The following is a 19,568-nucleotide window of genomic DNA, read 5'->3' as shown; positions in this document are numbered from 1 at the left end:
TTATGTCCGAGCGTTATCATTTAAATTTTTTCTAATTTTGTCTATGTTATTCAATTCAATAGCTAACGAATTCCAATGATAAGCTTATTTTTTAAAGCTTTTAATTATTTTGTTGTTAAACATTATCATATATGCGATTTGAGAGAATAAAATGAAAAAATAATCGGAAATAATTATAGAAAAAAGATTAAAAAAAGTAAGTTAAATAATCATGGATAATTTTAAACTTTTAAGAAACTAGATTGGGAATTTTTAAATCATATGATAGAGGTTTTAAAGTGTTTCGGAAGTATTTTTGAAAAAAATTAATTTTTATTTTATTTTTTTACTTTAAATTTATTTTTTTATATTTTCATATTATTTTGATGTGTTGATGTCAAAAATAATTTTTTTTTAAAAATATTTATTTTAATATATTTTTAAATAAAAAATATTTTAAAAAATAACTATTACCACATTTCCAAACACATACAAAAATGTTGAGGAATTTATTTATAGAGGCAAAAATAATATATGATCCTTTCTTGAGTTTTTCGTTCACTCTCACCGGTTTGTGTCATCATTCTACCTTTCGCACTTACTATTGAACTCTATGAAGGAATTGTTTTAATAAAACATGGTTTTGAGGTAAAATTTATACCGGAGTCTACTCGCTTTTATATTTAAAATTTTGTTGTAAATTGTTTTTTCAAAATTTTTAATATATAATATTAACATGATTAAAATAAATTGTGAGTAAATAAAATATTAATTTAAAAAAAATCCTAAGTTGACATATTTTTATGAATCTAAAATCCTCTATCCCAAATATTTTTTTTTCTTCTTCTTATAGTTTATATAATTAAAAGTTTAAAAAATTATAAATAAGCCTAGTAAAGTAGTTTGGGTTTAACTCAAACACCTACACTTGGTTCAGGGTTTGACAAGAGCTTGAACTTGAAAATGTTTTCAACACTTTTGAAAATATACCTTTAAACCAAATCACATGTGAAATTAAATTAAATTTCATATGTGATTTGAATTTAATTGATAATTTATTACAATTTTTATGTTTATAATAAAATAAAACACTAATTCACATAATTGAATTTAATTATACAAAATATTTATGGAATTGAATTGAATTAATAATCTTAATTATTTTACCCTTAATTTAAAATTGTATGATGCATCTTTTCAGTGAATAATTTGTTTATAAATAAAACATGATGGCCTTTATCATGCAGCTTTTTCCAAAACATGCCCTTAGCTTATATTCAACAAGATTGGAAGGTTATTTGTTTATATTTTGTATTGTAAAGGATGTGATTAGCTGTCTATCCTCTCACCTTTTCTTTTAATGAATTTATCTTTCCTTTAATAGAGAAAAAAGACATTATGGAATAAAAAGATAAAATATAGAAAAATAAAAAAAGACTTGCAATTATCCATGTTAATTATCAAATCATGGCACAAATAATTAACAACGTACTTAATGATTTAGGATGACATACCAATTTAGTTGTCATAACAGGATAAAAGTACTTTCAAACCCACCCACTGAATCATAATAATAATAGTGTTGATTGCCATGTTCTTAGTAGGTGTTTGGCTTGGAAATATAGTAGGTATTTTGTAAAAAAAACCCTCTTTAAAGTATAGATTACACCTTATAAAAATAAAAAAATATATGTTTTTTTTATGTGAATCCCATAAAAAAAATGTATCATTCTTTTAGCTTGTTTGAAATATAATTGCGGTTGCTTTTTAAAATGTTCTTCAAACTGAAATACATTAAAATGATATTTTTTTTATTTTTTTAAAATTATTTTTAAGATTAACATATTAAAATAATTTAAATATATATAAAAAAATTTTAACAAAAAAAAATTAAATTTTGTGAAAACAGGAAAATTTCCCAACAAATAAAACTTGCTTTCATAGAGTACAAAGAGTAGTTACCTATTATGCGTGTAGGAGCCTGAGTGTGTATGTATGGATTGATAGAATACTAAAGAAAAGTGTGTGTGTCTATATATATATATATATATATATATATATATATATATATATATATATATATATATCCTTCAAATTATGCTTTTTAGCTTCCCACTCCACCTATGGCACCAACCCCATTGCTCAACTTGCCAAATTAATTAATAGAGAAAGTATTCGAAAATCAAAATAACAAAACCTAAAATGGAGAAATTGGCCAAATTGAAACACTTACACTTTTTGTGGTAAAAAAAAAAAAAAATCTACACGTTCCTCCTTAACGGTCAGATTTTTGAACCGATGAATCAGATTTCGGATTTCCGATTCCGGACCTCAACTTTCTCTTAAAACTCCAACAAGTCGTTTGAAATTCAAAAAATAGTAGCCGTTGGCTCCTCTCCTTCCCTTCTTTATAATCTACAATTCTTTCACTGATCTCGGTCTCGGAAACCCTAAAACCCTCTCTCTAAATCTCTCTCTCTCTCAAAATCAACACTCAAGAATGGCTGATACTGCTGTTGCCCCAACAGTTCCAAAGAAAACAAGAAACAACAGGAAAGCTTTGAAACAAAAGAACCCATCAACAAATGAAGCCAATATAATGGCTCAAAAACTCTCCGAGCCATCTCCAGCAAGCGTTTTGTCCCCATCAGATACTGACTCTTCAAAAGAAAACCTTGAGAGTCTTTCTCAACCTCGGTCTTCACCCAAGAAAGGGAAATCCAAGGCCGCGAAAGCGAAGCAGAACAAAGAGGCTGCGGCTTCTTCTTTTGAGAAGGATTTTCAAGAAATGCAAGAAATGTTGCAGCAGTTGAAGCTTGAGAAAGAGAAGACTGAGGTGTTGTTGAAGGAGAAAGATGAGATGTTGAAGGCTAAAGATGAGGAGATTGAAATGAAGGGTAAAGAACAGGAGAAAATGAAGACGGAGTTGAAGAAGTTGCAGAAGTTGAAGGAGTTTAAGCCTACCATGGTCAGTTTTCTTGATTTCGTGGATTTTTTTTTTATTTCTTGTCTTAAAGGTTGGGTAAATAGGGGACTGTGCCGGATTTTGAGGATTCGATTTTAGTTTTTGATTGATTCTTGATGTGAGTTTTAGGGTCCGGATGATTTGACCTAATGTTGAACTTTAGGTTCGATCTGTTAATTTTCTTGGGTAATACAAAGGAAGCAAGAAAGACCATTATTTAGAATTCTTATTTATTTATTTCTATGGGGTTTGAATTGATGGGTTTTTGTTATATGAATCTTTGCACAGACTCTCCCATTTTTTCAAGTATTGAATGAAAAGGAGCAAGACAAGAAGAAAAAGAAGGGTGGCAATGAAATCAAAAGGCCATGCCCACCTTACTCCCTCTGGTGCAAAGATCAATGGAATGAGGTAAACATAGAAATTGGGCTACGTGATATCTTCTAGTATTTTCAATTAAGCATGCTTTGTTTCTATCTTGATGATTAATTTGAGGGGTTTTGTTGTACAGGTCAAGAAAGAAAACCCAGATGCAGAGTTCAAAGATATCTCTCACATATTGGGGGCAAAGTGGAAGACCATTACTGCAGAGGAGAAGAAACCTTATGAGGAGAAGTATCAGGTTGAAAAAGAAGCCTATCTGAAGTTGATGACAAAGGAGAAGCGCGAGAGTGAAGCAATGAAGCTTTTGGAAGAGGAACAGAAGCAGAAGACTGCTATGGAATTGCTTGAACAATACCTCCAGTTCAAGCAGGAAGCAGGTCAGGAAGAGAACAAGAAGAACAAGACCAAGTAAATCAGAAGCAACACTCCTTAGTGTCTGTTCCTAACTTTGTTGACTAGAGAAGTACTTATTTGTTTGTTTTGTTTATTTGCAGGAAAGAAAAGGATCCATTGAAACCAAAGCACCCATTGTCTGCGTTTTTCTTGTTTTCTAATGAAAGAAGAGCTGCTCTGCTTGCAGAGAACAAGAATGTTTTGGAGGTGGCAAAGATTGCTGGTGAAGAATGGAAGAACATGACAGAAAAGCAAAAGAGGCCTTACGAAGAGGTTTATACTGCACACAACATACTCTTTTTAGTTGGGAGCTTATTTACTCGGTATGGTTTCTTAGATGCCTTTGGAAATTGCAGATTGCAAAGAAGAACAAGGAAAAGTACACACAAGAAATGGAGGCGTACAAGCAGAACAAGGATGAAGAAGCTATGAATCTCAAGAAAGAAGGGGAAGAACTGATGAAACTTCAGAAACAGGAAGCATTGCAGTTGCTAAAGAAGAAAGAGAAAACTGAAAACATTATCAAGGTTAGGTTATTCATCTGTTGCTTTTAAAAGTTTTTGCTGAATGCTATTTTTGGAGCCTTTCTGGTGGCTAAATGGCTAAAATGTACAGAAAACCAAAGAGCAACGCCAGAAGAAGCAGCAGCAGAATGTTGATCCCAACAAGCCTAAGAAGCCTGCATCTTCATTCCTTCTGTTCAGGTAAAAAGCCTCTCTCGAGTAGTCACACTCTACAACGAGGCATTTGCAATTAAAGTTACTAAGCAATTGTTTTTCTTCAATGCAGCAAAGAAACAAGGAAAAGTTTAATGCATGAGCACCCTGGAATTAACAATTCCACTCTAACTGCAATGATTTCAGTGAAATGGAAGGTATTCATTTTGTAAAATTCATCGTTTTTGTTGAGGTTAACTTAGCAATTCAAGTGTCTGATTTTGTAATTTTATATTGGTGGGATTATAGGAACTGATTCAAGAAGAGAAGCAAATCTGGAACTGCAAGGCTGCTGAAGCCATGGAAGCATACAAGAAGGAATTGGAGGAGTACCACAAATCTGTTGCTGCAACTTAGATTGACAAACAGCAGTAGCGGAAGGCTTGTTTCATCTAATAGATTGCTGCAGTTAGTCAAAATCACACACTCTTTTGTGGATGATGATGATGTTCAAGTGTCTGTTGGTTGAACATCTAGACTTCTAGTATCTGAAGGAGTTAAAACTAGTCTCTGGTTGTTTTCATTCGATGTTGAATTTGAAGGATATGAATTGCAAGTTAATCCTTTTCATACAAGCAAGAAATTAAATTAATGATATCATACACAAGTCTGGCAGGTAAGAAGGCTCTCACTGCTTTTACCTCGCCTAGTAATAAAACATCCACATAAAAACGTAGTAATAACATTGAACTCCCTTCAAGAATGCCACCACGATATAGCATAATTGGTACTCCGTAATCTTATAACCCCAACTTCATAAAAATTCCCGTTTCAAATTTCCTAATAAAATCTTATAATATATAATTAGCACAAAAATATCATATTCCCGGTAACAAAGTTACAAACTAAAGTTCTAGTTCAAATCGCTCCTCTATAATAACAATAACAATAACAATAAAATAAAATAAAAATAAAACATAGGGTAATCTAATGAGTACACCTTTCAAGATACACTAAAATAAGATGCACTAAAATTAAATTTAAATAGTTTGCAATTTGATCCAATAAATAAATAAATAAATAAACACAAACCTATTCTCTTTATTCAAAACCTTAGTAATTTGTGTACTCTATTAATTTTAAAATACATATTGCTCATTCTTTTTTTTATCTGTTGTTGTATTTTAGTATGTAAGTCATTCACCACTTGTGCCTTTTATTACCATCAAAATTAACACTTTAATCAACAAGTAAATGAGTCAAATCTAATAGTGTTAAATGATTAAAAGCATAAACAATCTCAAATGATGAATAATCAATAGTAGAATACACACTATGATTATATGCAAATTCAATAAATAACAAAAAATATTCCTAATTTTTAAGATTTTTTTAATGATAACTATTAATAATTGAGTTAAAGTCTTATTTAATGCTTCATTATGACCATCTATTTATGGATGACAAGTAGTAGAAAAAAAAAAATTTAATTCTTAACTTATATCACAAAACCTTTTAAAAGCAATTCAAAAACTTAACATCTCAATTAAACACAATACTTCTTGAAATATCATGCAACCGAACTAACTTTCTAAAAAATAGATCCTTTATATTTGCTACATCATTAATTTTATGGCAAGATATAAAATGTGTCATTTTAAAAAATCTATTTGCAATGATAAATATGAAGTCTTTTCATTTTCCTTAACCCAGGTAAACCTAAAAATAAAGTTCATAGAAATATCAACCCAATGTTTCTTAAGAATAGATAAAGGTGTGAATAACCCACACGATATTGCTTTAGACATAACTTGTTTATATGTTATGCACCTATCACAAATTCTTTGCATATCTCTTTTCATATTAGGCCAATAAAAATATTCATGTAAAACTTCTAAAGTCTTAATAATTCCAAAATGTCCCATTAATCCGCCACCATGAGCTTTCGTTACAAGCAATTCATGCATTAGATAATTATACACACATAATATCTTTAAATAAAAAAACTCATCAAGCCTAAGAAATCCATTAGTTGTCACAAGTTCACATTGTAAATAAATTTCATTGAAATTAATATCATCAAGATATAATTATTCATATATTCAAATCTTAAAAGTCTAATATTTAAATTATTAAGAAGAACATAATTTCATGATAATGCATTTACAACTATATTTTCCTTACCTTTCTTGTATTTGATGACATATGGAAATGTCTTAATAAATCTTACCTACTTGACATGTTTATGATTCAACTTACCTTGACTTTTCAAGTGTCTTAAAGATTGGTGATTGATATGAACCGCAAACTTCTTAGGCCAAATGTAATGTTATCAAGTCTTCAAAATTCTTACTAATGCATACAACTCTTTATCGTATGTTGGATATTTTAGAGTTTCTCCATTAAACTTTTTACTGAAATAGGTATGTTTCTTTCATCTTGCATTAAAACAACTTTAATACTTATACCGGAAACATCACATTCAATCTTAAAGTTTTTGTGAAGTTAGGCAAAGCAAGTAATGAGGTCAAAATAACCTTTTTTTTAAAACAAATTAAATGCTCTTTCTTGTTCAATTTCTTATTTAAAATATATCGTCTTCTTTACAATTTTAGCTGATGAAGCAACTATTGTACTAAAGTTTTTCACAAATCTTTTATAGATACTAACCAATCCATGAAACATTCTTACCTCATTTACTATCTTAGGTGTAGGCCACTCTTTTATAGTCTTAATCTTAGCCTCATCCATTTCAATACCTTTTACACTAATAATATATCAAAGAAAAACAATATTTTCCATGTAAAAGTGTTATTTTTTTAAAAGCAGTTTTCCATTCATCATTTTATTTCATTCTAATATAATGAAATTCATTTTTAATATCAATTTTAGAAAACAAAAAAGATCCATGCAATTCATCAAGTATATCATCTAATCTAGAGATAAGATGTCTATGCTTTACAATTAACACACATTCTCTAAGTATTATCTTTCTAAGGTACTAAAAATACAAGAACAACACATGGAGTTATGCTTTCTCGAATGTACCCCCTTGACATTAACTCATCTACTTGCATTTGAAGCTTCTTTATTTGCTTAAGATTACTTCTATAGGCTATTCTATCAGGAATAGCCGAACTTGGTACTAAGTCAATATGATATTATATTCCTTTTATATGTGAAAATCCATTTGGAATTTCATCGAGAAATACATCTTTAAATTTTTATAACAAAGAACACATGACTCAAGTTCGTTAGAGTTAAAATATTTCTCCTTATACAAAAGTAAAATCATAGGTATATCATAAAAATAAGCATGTGCAATATCACTTTGTTTTACATAAAAATAAAGGTGTCCCCCTATTTTTCCTACACAGTTCTTTTCTCACATTTTATTTCTTTTTGCACTAATTTTCTCTCCACATTCAACCTCCCCCCCTTTTTATTTTTATTTTGTTTGATGCCTTTAATTTTTTTTAATGGCCAAAACTTTACCATTTGGTGTTTTACACTCATAGCTCACCTTATTTTTAACCAGCCTCACATCCTCCCTATTATTTTGTAACAAGACCTTTTCGACTTGTTTTGATTTCTTCAGCTTTAAGTAATCTTCATACACTTGTCCGTGTGACAATGATGCAATTATGTATGTTTTCTCATCCTTTTTTAGTGTATATATTTTTTTAAAACCATCATACTTGGTTTTCCTATCAAATTTTCAATGTCTCCTCAACAATAGGTATGCAACATGCATATGAATAATATTACATAAAACATCATTCTTATATCTCCTTATTGAGAATGAGATTAAAATATGTTTAGCCACCTTAACTTTGCCACATAATTTAATTGGGGTTTTCACTCTAATAATCGTATTATGCCTTATACCTCATTATTACCTTATTTAGGTTCTTAAAGATAACTTCACAACTTATCAAATAATCATTCAAAACAATATAATGATTTTATAATAATAAAGAATAAAAAAATTATATGAAACTAATCAAAATGAAACTCCAGAACAAATTTATGAATATCAATGTAAATTAATGCAGACTATAAAAACAAAAACAAGACATGAAATAAAAGCAATGAAGTTAATGTTAAAGATTCAAAGAAAACTAATTAATTCAAGAAGTCAAGACTCAAGTTCAAGAATTTCAAGTAAACAATTAATATAAATAAAGAAAGATCTATACTACCTAAATTTAAATAAAACAAGGCGAGATAATTCAAGAAAAACAAGAATTCAATTTGGCTATACCAAGATTTGGTATGTATATATTTGAAAAATCAAGAAAATCAAGAAAATTCCGGCCAACCCTAAAATTCAATGGCTTGTATTCGGTTAAGCCATAACTTGTTAATTCAATCAATTCCTGTAATTTTTTCTTTAATTTTTTTTATCCACACAATTTGGCAAGAACATGATTTCTTTTTCTTTTTTATTCTCTAGGCCAAAATCAAGAAATATAGAAGATAAAGATCAAGAAAATAATTTTTCTATGATGTATTCGACAAAAATAAGAATCCAAGCAAGATGATTTTTTTAGTACATGGTTTGACACAAACTTTGAAATAATAAGAGAATAATATACTCTTTTTTTAAAAAAAAAAAGAAACAAGACCCTAGTCAAAACTAGGAAGGAAAAAAAAAAAAAAACAAGAAATGACACAAACTAAAGACTAAAGGGATATAATTTGATAATAGCACAAACTCTAATACCAGCTGATGCGGACACCTTTCAAGATATGCTAAAATCAAATTTAAATGGTTTAAAAGTTGACCTAATAAGAACTTATCTTGGATAACCAAAGTTATACACAATGATCACTCGTACCTTACGCTTATAAAGAGATGTGAATGAGTAGTATAAAATCATAGCGGAGTTGCTCAATCATTTAAAAAGTTTTTAAGTTCAATCAAGAACTTAGTATGTGAATCAACCAACCACATAAAAGATAACAAAGATTCCAATTTATTTATTAAAAGTAGTTTACCCTAAAAAAATCTCTATAAAATATTATTTATACTATAAGGAATCCAAAGTCTAATAGGATATACCTAATGGATATGGATAACCCTAACAAATAATAATAATAATCCAATGAATCTAAATTTAAATAAAGGCTCTAATATCTCTAAAAGACCTAATATTAAATAAAAGATAAATAAAATAATATCTTAACTAATTTAAATAAGACTGAACTCTTTTTTTTTTTAAAAAAAAAAATTTACTAGCACAATCAAACTTCAAATGCATGGTTCTCTCTTATCTTAATGAATCAGAAGGTGTGCCATATATTGCTGAAAATCCATGGATGTCTAATTTCAAATGCAACTAGAATCACATTAAAATTCTTTTTAGCTCTAATTATGACAAAAAAGAGAGAGTAAAAGGTCAAAACTGATATATTTGAATCTTCTTATTCCATTCTTTTATAATGTTTGAATGACCACTAACAAGCCATTCTTGAATATGAATTAAATTAATCAAGGCTTGTTCTTTATTGTTTAATATCTTTTTGAAGTGTACCTTAGCCCATGTGTCTTAAAGAAATCCATTGAAAATCTCTTTAAACCTCTTAGCCCTAAATCTTGTCACTAGACCAACTAAAACATCTAACGTGTCTCGTGGTATTGCTTGGATCACATCAATATCAAATGAACTTTTTTCTCTCTAGTACAAACTGCACTAGTAAGAAGGGATTTAATTGCATAGATAAGCGAAGTAGGGAAAAAAAATAAGTTTAATTATTTATTGTTTGTTTTGCCATAAAATTTTGGTTGGTTTGGCATTTAAGTTATGGAACTACTATTAGTAGTTTACTAGATAGGTGACTTGTGCTAATGTACAAATCGGTTTAGATTATTTCTAATGTAAAAACAAGAGGTTCAAATGACGTTAATGTTTTTAAGGAAGCAAGAAAAATATGAGACCTATTGACTTGATTGGGTTCAATAAGGTGGGCAAATTTAATAATATTATTAAAAGAAAGCATTGACAATAAATAAAATGAACAAAAAATTAGCAATAATTAACTATAAAAATAAGTTGTCAATATCATGCTTGGGAGGAGAAGAAAGAAAACTCCCATTTGAGGCTCATTGTTTTTCCCATGAACACCACCCTTCCACCAGAAAAAGCTTAGCGAGACGATTCTAACACCATTGTGAAAAGCTATACGATGACACCAAAAAAGGTCATATGCACCGTCAAAGCAGCGAGTCGAAAAACAAACCAAATAAAATATCATGAAGTGAGAATCTCATGTTTATATTTAATCAATTAAATTAATTTAATTAAAAAATCTTATTTTCATAAAGATAAATTTAACAATTAAAAGACTAGAGATAACCCAAGTTATTTTTAAAATTAGTTAAAGATCCTATAAAAAGAAAATAAAAAAAATAACGAAGCCTAATATTCAATTAAATAAATGTTGAATGATGAAACTTGAAAAAACATAAGTTTAAGAAAATGGAAAAAAACCAAGCAAACCTGGAAAAATCTCTTAAACCTAGGTTAATCTTCTAAACTCGTTACTCATGAAATCCCAAACTTGAGCTCAATGAAGAAGATAAATTTCCAACCAATTTAATATTGAAAAATAAAATCAAAGAAAAAATATCAATTTAAAAAATCTTTTCAAAGTAAATGAATTAGTAATCAAAAGAATAAAGATAAAATCTGATAAGAAAATATTAAGGATAAATTGATATATATTAAATTTAAAAATTATCTCAAATAAAAAAATAACAATCAAAACAATAAAAATAAATAAAAAAAATTATGGATTTGTTCATTTATAAGTGACTAAAGTGGCACTTTGAGATGAATCAAATTCGTTCCTTTTATTTTGGTCCATATAATGGTCGATTTGTGGTTACCTATCTTCTTCTCTCATCTCAACTTGACTCGACCTCAGTCTTTTATGAAAAAAAAATTCCTGGAAAATCATTTAAGCTAAGAGCCATAATAGACATGAGCATGAAGGGAGAGTATTTTGTAAAAGAGACAATGGTCTCTAACTGGGACAAGAACAATTAATTGAATCTTGACATGATGGTGTTTGGGAACCATAGGCATCTTACCAAGAAGTTGGTGGGCTCATTATGAATCTAATCTTGACATGCTGGTGGTTGATGATAGATAGATTGAAGTTTTTGAAGGGAAAAAACAGGGTTTAAATTAATTTAAGGTTTAGGGATTGTGTTCTTAGGGAGGAGAGAAGAAATAAATTACATTTTGATTGATTGAGTGTTTTTTTTTAATAGGAAATCTTGGTTGTTTATGTTATATTATATAGGAGGGTAAATTTATCTTTCTATCTAAATTTAAAAATTGAGTTGACCTAGGATGTAAAATGTAAATTTAAAAGAATGAAGGCAAAGTGTAAAAATAACTAAACTATAGGGATGCTCAATGCAATTTTCTCATTATATTTTTTATTTTTGCTCTTTTAAAAATAATTTAATTATTTTACTATTCTTTAAAAATATAAAAAGAGTGAATTATCTTTAATTAATAGGATAATAATTAATAAAGATCATATCATCCCTAATAAATAATCAAATGATTTTGTTTGTCAATGATAAATGGATTATTATACTATTATAATATGTGGTGCACTTAGCTTAGGGCTAAAGCGAACCAATGATATGTATTAATTAATTTTTAATTTAATTCCTGGAATCCGGAAAGGGTACTAACTACCTCATTAATCACCTTACAAAAGAATTGGAAACCAAAGACAGGTAATTCAAAATTTAAAAAGAATTCTTTTTATTAAACACAATTAAAACTCTTATCCTATCCTTTTCTGTAACCCATCAGGGACTGTGACATCCTATTCTCTCCTCGCATTACAATTAAACTCCTTGGATTTTAGCTTGGTTTCAACGCCTCCAATATTGATAGTCTTACGTCCGTACGTCTCTTGCTTATCACATCCACACCAACAAACAAAGCATTAGTCATGGCTCCACCTCCAAAATCTGACCCTTTCCTCGCCGACGACTCTCATCGTGAAGTTGATGCCGGTGCGGTCTTCGTCCTCGAATCCAAAGGTAAAGAAAAGAAAAATACATGCAAAAACACTTGGCGAGACTTTTTTCTAGTTATTTGGAAACTGAGCCTGATCCTGCAACCTCTATGATTTTTCTTTGCAGGGGAGTGGTGGCATGCCGGGTTTCATTTGACGACGGCAATAGTGGGGCCTACAATACTGACGTTACCGTATGCGTTTAGAGGGCTAGGATGGGGTTTAGGGTTCTTCTGCTTAACGGTGATGGGAATAGTGACCTTTTACGCTTATTATCTCATGTCGAAGGTGCTAGACTACTGTGAAAGGGAAGGTCGTCGCCATATCAGATTCCGGGAATTAGCAGCCGACGTTTTAGGTAACTATAAACCGACGTTTCAGTTCTTGTTTTTTTTTACATGTTTTCCGTGGAATTAATTGAGTTTTCGGTTATTGAAAGTTCTGCCATTTCTAACCAAGCAGGTGCTAAACTATAGCATCGACTTTTTCTTTTTTTAGCCGAGGTTTCTTCCAGCTTAGCTACTTGATCATTCGAATCCCTTTTACATTAAATTTTTCTAGCCTTCTTGTTCTGTGGAATCTAATAATTAAGAGCATGTTGCTTTCCGCGTTTTTAGACGGCAATCAAGCCGCTGCATTCGTTTTAATGCCTGAGATTGTGGTGTTAATTATTATTTTTTTAAATGTTTTGTATTTAAAAATATATTAAAATAATATTTTATTTTTTAAAATTTAATTTTTATATCAATACATCAAAACTATTCAAATTCATAAAAAAATAATTTAAAATAAAATAATAAAATTTTAAAAATTACATGTTGACTTTTGTTAAGGTTAATTAATTTGCAAAAGATATAAATTTTAAAAAATGACTAAACAATTGATATTCAGTATAGAATTGATATTCAAAAATACGGTTGTGTTTAAACTTTGTTATTTTTATTTTTACCAAATTGTGTTAATTTTTTTTTAAATAATGTCATCGAAATAAACCATAACGAATTTATTCATGAATGATCTCAATATCTAATGCATAAACCTCATAAAACCGATGAGAGCATTGGATAAATCAAATGACATAACCATTCATATGTATAACCCATGTTTTGTTTTAAAGGTTGTCTTCCATTAATCTCCTAGCTTAATTCTACTATGATAGTAATCACTCTTGAGATCAATCTTCAAAAACACATTTGAACCTGCCAATTAATATGACATGGTATCAAGCTATAGTAGAATTAATGGCTCGACTATCCATATATATATATGCCATGATCCATTCTTTTTACAGCCTAAAAGAATTGGAATTACATATAGACTTGTACTTTCCTAAATATACCCCTTCTCTAACAATTCCACCACCTATATCTATAACTCTTTGACTTTCTTAAAGCTAAGTTTGTAAATTAGATTGTTTGGTAGACTAGAACATGGCATAAAATCAATATGGTGTTATCTCTCTTTCTCTCTCTCTCTCTTACTCTCTCTCTCATTTATGAGAGCTCATGAGAGGTAATCCTAATGTAACTTTTATGGCATCAGATTTGCAAATTCTACCAACACACATTGTACCTTTTTAGGATTGTCAATAGCATCTTTCTCTCCCTCAAGTGCGCTACTACTAGGTATAAAGGAATATATTACTCATTCACCCCTTATTTCCTTCATAAATTGCGATAAAAACATCAAATTCTTTATATTTTTAGTCTGTCTCCACCTTCTCCCTTATAGGTGCCAAAACTATACGTTTTCCTTTAATGCTAAGGGTATACATGTTTTTTTTATCATCATACACCACGTTTCTATCAAACTACCATGACCTTTCTAATAAAATGTAGTATGCATCCATCGACACCACATTACTTTAAACACTATCAAAATACTTTTATACTATAAAAAAAGGAAATAAGACAGTGTTTATAAATAATTATCACAATGTCTTTATTTAATCACGTTAGTTTATGGTGCTTAGGATGACTTTCAATAGCTAGCTGCAGTTTCTTTACTACCTTCTCGCAGTTGCCACTATCTTTTATCAGATTGTGGACTTTGTTCTTAATTATACACGTAGATTGAAAAATACTAGTGTGTAATCAGTCCTCTTTTGAAACTCCTTTGAGTTACAGATGTAAACTTTAAATTCATAGTTTTATACTATGAAAAATAAGTATATTAATATATGCCTCCTTAGAGGTTTACAAGACCTTTAAATATGCCAAAAAAACCCTACCTCTACTAGAAAAAAATAAAAAAATCCAAAAGCATAAAGGAAATAAACATAAAATCCAAATTAAAACAACAAATCCAAAACAAACCTAGGAAAAATAACAAATTTGGTCTCAACAACTTTTGGGATTAATTTCAGGAGTTAATGGTATGATGAACAATAAAATGATTTTTAATGGGAAATTGCCTATAGAATCACTTGGAAAACTTTGAGCTTGATCCAACAATTAGATTTTTTATTATAGTCATTTTTAGCCACAATATTGGTTTGACGAAACCAGATCTTCTCTTGATCCCAAACCTTAATTTTTTATAAAAGCATGTATTAGTCAATATAGTATGTTCGTGGCATATCCCTATTTAGTTTTGGTATATCCTCGTCCAAATATCTAGAACTGTTAGTTTTAACAATCGTGTCGCATCACCATTACTATGAATTAAATATTTTATTTTCTATAGTTTTCAATGAAATGAAGAGCCAAGGGTGTAGCTGTTTTAACCTAGCCAACACATTACTGGAATCCTCTATATTGGCGGAGGTGATGGGGTTGGAGATGCTGAAGAAGAAGAATAGGCATAAAGAATAACAAACCCTTATTATTATTCAATAAAATAAATTAAAAGAAACTATTGAAAATTAATTGTATCTTTCATTCTCGGTTGGTAACATAATCAATGTTAGGACCTATAAAATCGAACATTTACAATGATCTCGGTTGGTAAATCCTATGATTCTTGATCTAGGAATCTTTCTCCTATCTCAACAAATCCTTGCTTAAACTGATATTCTTAAACACTCAGTTTAACAATCAAGAATTCTCATTTAAGCAAGATCTTTTTAAGTGTAAGCATCAAGTAATTTTCTAAACTTCATAAACAATTCCAACTTAAGGATGTCTTTTTCCTTATTTAATTCCTTAACGAAAATGACCGGGGGGGGGGGCCTCTTTGGTGGTCTTTTTGTTTAATGTCTAGGCTAGCTGCTTCCCTTTGATGTCTGTATTTCAAGTAAGGAAAACGAGCATATTGTAACTCTTGTGATTTTATTTCTTTTGATGAATGTAACTCTCTGTCAATCATTTGAAGCTTAAAGCTTAACCTAAGAACTAATAAAACAGAAGTTTGAAGTTTTGCCTTCTGTGTTCTTACAGGGTCCGGATGGATGTTTTATTTTGTCATAGTCATTCAAACAGCCATCAATACGGGAGTTGGTATAGGAGCAATATTGCTTGCAGGGGAATGCCTTCAGGTTTTGTTCAATCTTTTAATGCTTCTATAATGCAGAAACTGATAGAAAATTCTCCCTTCCAATATAGTCTTGGTATTTTGCTTGTTAAATTTGACTAAACCCTATCTTTTTCTTGCAATAGAGACAGGCTTTATCTTTTCTGCAAGGCAATTTATGCTTATCTTTTCTAGTGGGGGACTTGTGGGCCAGTGCATTCATATTTGTGGGCTTGTAGTGGTTTTTGTTCGAATCTGATTACTTTCATTTCACACGATGACAATAGGAAAAAGTATGAATTTGAAAGCATCAGTGTCTGCCAAATTCAGTTTCATGATATTTTTTACACTAGATCAGTCTATATTTATCACAGAACTAACAAAAAACGTTCGGAGACATTTGGAAATGTTTTGATCACCCTGCAAAAACAAAAAAAAGGTCATTGACACTTCCATCAAGTGATTCCGTGTTGTTTTCTGAGCAAAATCCAAATATTACTGCTTATTTAGGGAAATACCACTTGAAGAACCTTCATTAATAATATGCGTTTATTTGGGGCAAACTGTGAATACAGAGAATCCTTAGTTTCTTGCAGATTTAAAATGACAGGGTTTTGGCCGACTTTTGACGTAATACCATCTTGCACCTGTTTGTAGTTCTTACTGCTAAATGTAATCCTGGATTTTTAATGGTAATTTAACTTGATGGTTCCTTTTCCGATTTCCAATTTGAGCTGTGAAGATCATGTACTCGAGTCTTTCTCCTGATGGACCCCTGAAGCTGTACGAGTTCATAGCAATGGTGACAGTGGTGATGATAGTTCTCTCTCAGTTTCCAACGTTCCACTCCCTCAGACATATCAATCTGGCTTCACTATTTCTCAGTTTGGGCTACAGTTTCGTTGTTGTCGGTGCCTGTATTCATGCAGGTATATTGACCTTTCTTTCAATCTTCATTTATGTCAGTTGCCTGATCAATAGCATTTAGATGGTATGATAACAAATAAAACTCTGTGTGAAATGCCATCCAACGCTGTATTTGAAAAAAATAAATCAGTTGTAGTGAAAGTAGAGGAAGGCTTCTCTCATTCCCTGAATCACAGGATGAACTTTTAAGCAAAGCAGAATTCCTGATTGCAGTCTTTCAACTCAAATCCCATAATGAAATAGATATTTAATGTTCATTCTAGCTGTGGTTCATGACTTGTTTTCGTCTCGTGGAGTAGCTGCAACCACCGTATCCTGTTCTTAAAACTAACCAGAACCCCTGAAATGAAAGATGAATAAGATTACACGTTGGGAACAGGATAGGAATTAAATCCGAGGCCATCCCTCCTTTACTAATGTGTAGTTAATAGGTTATGTGCATCTTGGAAAGTGCAACCTATGATTGAAATGGTGCTGGGCCAGACACGGGCCAATTTTGATATGGAACCTGACTAGTAGATTGGTTTGTGATCCTTAACTATTGGTCCTAATAATTTCCAGGTGGCTGCTATCCAGAGGAAGTAGTTGAACTTGTCAACATGTGTTCGTTCAGTTTATTAAATTGTGTTTGTTATCTTGGGGACAAACTAAAATGACCCTGCAAGAGTTAAATCTTATTTGAAATAAGAAAATGTTTGTCACACCTTGCATTTGCCTTGTAGGTCTGTCAAAAAATGCCCCTCCGAGGGACTATTCCTTGGAATCTTCAGAGTCAGCGAGGGTCTTCAGTGCATTCACTTCCATCTCCATAATAGCTGCAATCTTTGGGAATGGAATACTGCCTGAAATACAAGTAAATTTGAGCTCATACTTCATAAATCCTATGTTGAACACTTTCGGACCAACTAGACTATAAGATTTGATTGATTCAACTAAACTGCATGATCATTCTCGCTGGATGAGGTGTGACCTATCCGTTGGTGTTAATTCTGTGTGAATAATAATTTGGTCGAGGGATCATTCTATAAGAAAAATGAATAATACTTGATGGTCTTGATACATGCTTTTATTGATACAATTCTGCTACGCCATGAATACAGGCTACTTTGGCTCCACCTGCTACTGGGAAGATGGTAAAAGGCCTTTTGATGTGTTATACTGTAATACTTGTTACTTTCTACTCAACTGCAATGTCTGGATACTGGGTGTTTGGTAACAAATCTAACTCAAACATTCTCAAAAGCCTAATGCCTGATGAGGAGCCTTCCTTGGCCCCAACATGGGTTCTTGGCATGGGTGTTGTCTTTGTTCTGCTTCAGCTCTTTGCTATTGGCCTCGTAAGTTCACAGATTCACTCTTCAAATAATCTATAGAAAATTTGAATAGCCATTTCCCATTTCTTTTTAGGTTTCAGACTTTCATTTCTATTGAGGTAACATTTCCCCAACATAATGCAGGTTTATTCTCAAGTAGCTTATGAGATCATGGAAAAGAAATCTGCTGATGTCCAGCAAGGAATGTTCTCCAGAAGGAATCTAATTCCGAGGATAGTTCTTCGGACTCTTTATATGATATTCTGTGGATTTATGGCGGCAATGCTTCCTTTCTTTGGAGACATCAATGGTGTCGTAGGAGCTATTGGTTTCATCCCTCTAGATTTCGTACTTCCAATGCTCCTCTACAACATGACCTTCAAACCCCCGAAATCATCCCCCACCTACTGGCTCAATCTCTCCATAATGGTTGTCTTTACAGGTGCAGGACTCATGGGTGCATTCTCCTCAACAAGGAAATTGGTCCTTGATGCCAAAAAGTTCAAGCTATTTAGCAGCAATGTGGTAGATTAACCTGAAAGTAAATGAACGGTGTTCACTCCAATGCAACAGGTATTAGCTGCTTCAAGATCCAGAAAGTGCACAGCTACATACCAATATGAAGTGAAATATCATTTACACTAATATGAAGGAAAGCTGAGGTGAAGGCATTCAGCTTATAGCACCAAACATACTAATCAGTAGCTGGATAACTTGATAAATTGTATACTGTCACTGCATAAAACGCAGTGTTTTAGCCAAAAAGGATGAGATAAGATATGCGACAGCAAATTAGCTTATATAAGAGTGCCGTAGAGCATGGTCTAATTGAAATCGTTTGCAGTGAGGATCTCAGGCCATTATTTTTCACATAGAACAACATTAGCTTATGTAAGCACGTACTTTGTTTCTTCAGAAATTGGAGAAAAACAAATCCTTACCCCATGATTGTTTTGGAAAATCAGGTAGCAATACCTTCGTTTCTATAAAATAAATAAAATTTATTCCATGAGCAGGGAACGGTCACATCATATAGGGTTCGTGTCCAGTCAGATGATTGTTTCAGCCGCTTAAGGGTTCGCAAATCATGTAATTGGTTCTTGGATTTCATGAAGTTTGTAGTTGGTTTGGTTAAAAAAGATGACTTTTTGGGTGGTGGCGTCACGGCCAGCCCCGGTGATGTGAGATAAATTCGTAAAAACACTCCTGTGTTGTTTATCTTTTGTGTGCGCTGTCAGAGTACGTAAATTTGTCGTGCGAACTCAAAATAACTTGTTAAAAAAAGAAAAGTAAAAAAGAACTCAGACTAACCGCCAAAGAAGGCATTAAAGGTGGGAAGTACAAGGTTAGAAAACGCTGCAAAAGGTCAACCCTTCGCAGTTTTTCATCTTAAGGCTTTAGTTTATACGATTATAGAATATTTGTTACGGATCCTTTAAAATATGTCACATGCTA

At 31.2% G+C, this 19,568-nt stretch overlaps 2 protein-coding genes across 2 annotated transcripts; both read left to right on the top strand.

Moving 5' to 3' along the window:
* Window positions 1–2,409: 2,409 nt before the first annotated feature.
* Window positions 2,410–5,012, top strand: LOC118033837 (high mobility group B protein 13). The gene is made up of 8 exons (XM_035038961.2): window positions 2,410–2,947; window positions 3,233–3,355; window positions 3,456–3,736; window positions 3,823–3,994; window positions 4,078–4,248; window positions 4,337–4,425; window positions 4,511–4,595; window positions 4,687–5,012. Exons 1-8 carry the CDS (start codon window positions 2,480–2,482, stop codon window positions 4,792–4,794), a joined length of 1,497 nt encoding a protein of 498 aa, XP_034894852.1. The 5' UTR covers window positions 2,410–2,479; the 3' UTR covers window positions 4,795–5,012.
* Window positions 5,013–12,199: 7,187 nt separating this feature from the next.
* Window positions 12,200–19,122, top strand: LOC118033839 (probable GABA transporter 2). The gene is made up of 7 exons (XM_035038962.2): window positions 12,200–12,448; window positions 12,551–12,781; window positions 15,801–15,898; window positions 16,616–16,802; window positions 17,523–17,653; window positions 17,901–18,137; window positions 18,258–19,122. The coding sequence occupies exons 1-7, from the start codon at window positions 12,358–12,360 to the stop codon at window positions 18,645–18,647; spliced, it is 1,365 nt and encodes a 454-aa protein (XP_034894853.1). The 5' UTR covers window positions 12,200–12,357; the 3' UTR covers window positions 18,648–19,122.
* Window positions 19,123–19,568: the final 446 nt, after the last annotated feature.

This window comes from Populus alba, chromosome 1, assembly GCF_005239225.2.
Source record: "Populus alba chromosome 1, ASM523922v2, whole genome shotgun sequence".
NCBI classification, from domain to species: domain Eukaryota; kingdom Viridiplantae; phylum Streptophyta; class Magnoliopsida; order Malpighiales; family Salicaceae; genus Populus; species Populus alba.
This window is presented reverse-complemented; position numbering and strand designations above follow the sequence as displayed.

Excerpts from the sequence above, each read along its gene's own strand:
- LOC118033837 (XM_035038961.2), top strand. The coding sequence starts at position 2,480 with ATGGCTGATACTGCTGTTGCCCCAACAGTTCCAAAGAAAACAAGAAAC. Across the intron at positions 2,948-3,232 it reads AGGAGTTTAAGCCTACCATG|ACTCTCCCATTTTTTCAAGT; the intron begins GTCAGTTTTCTT and ends ATCTTTGCACAG. Across the intron at positions 4,426-4,510 it reads TCTTCATTCCTTCTGTTCAG|CAAAGAAACAAGGAAAAGTT; the intron begins GTAAAAAGCCTC and ends TCTTCAATGCAG.
- LOC118033839 (XM_035038962.2), top strand. The coding sequence starts at position 12,358 with ATGGCTCCACCTCCAAAATCTGACCCTTTCCTCGCCGACGACTCTCAT. Across the intron at positions 17,654-17,900 it reads GAATACTGCCTGAAATACAA|GCTACTTTGGCTCCACCTGC; the intron begins GTAAATTTGAGC and ends CCATGAATACAG. Across the intron at positions 18,138-18,257 it reads AGCTCTTTGCTATTGGCCTC|GTTTATTCTCAAGTAGCTTA; the intron begins GTAAGTTCACAG and ends AACATAATGCAG.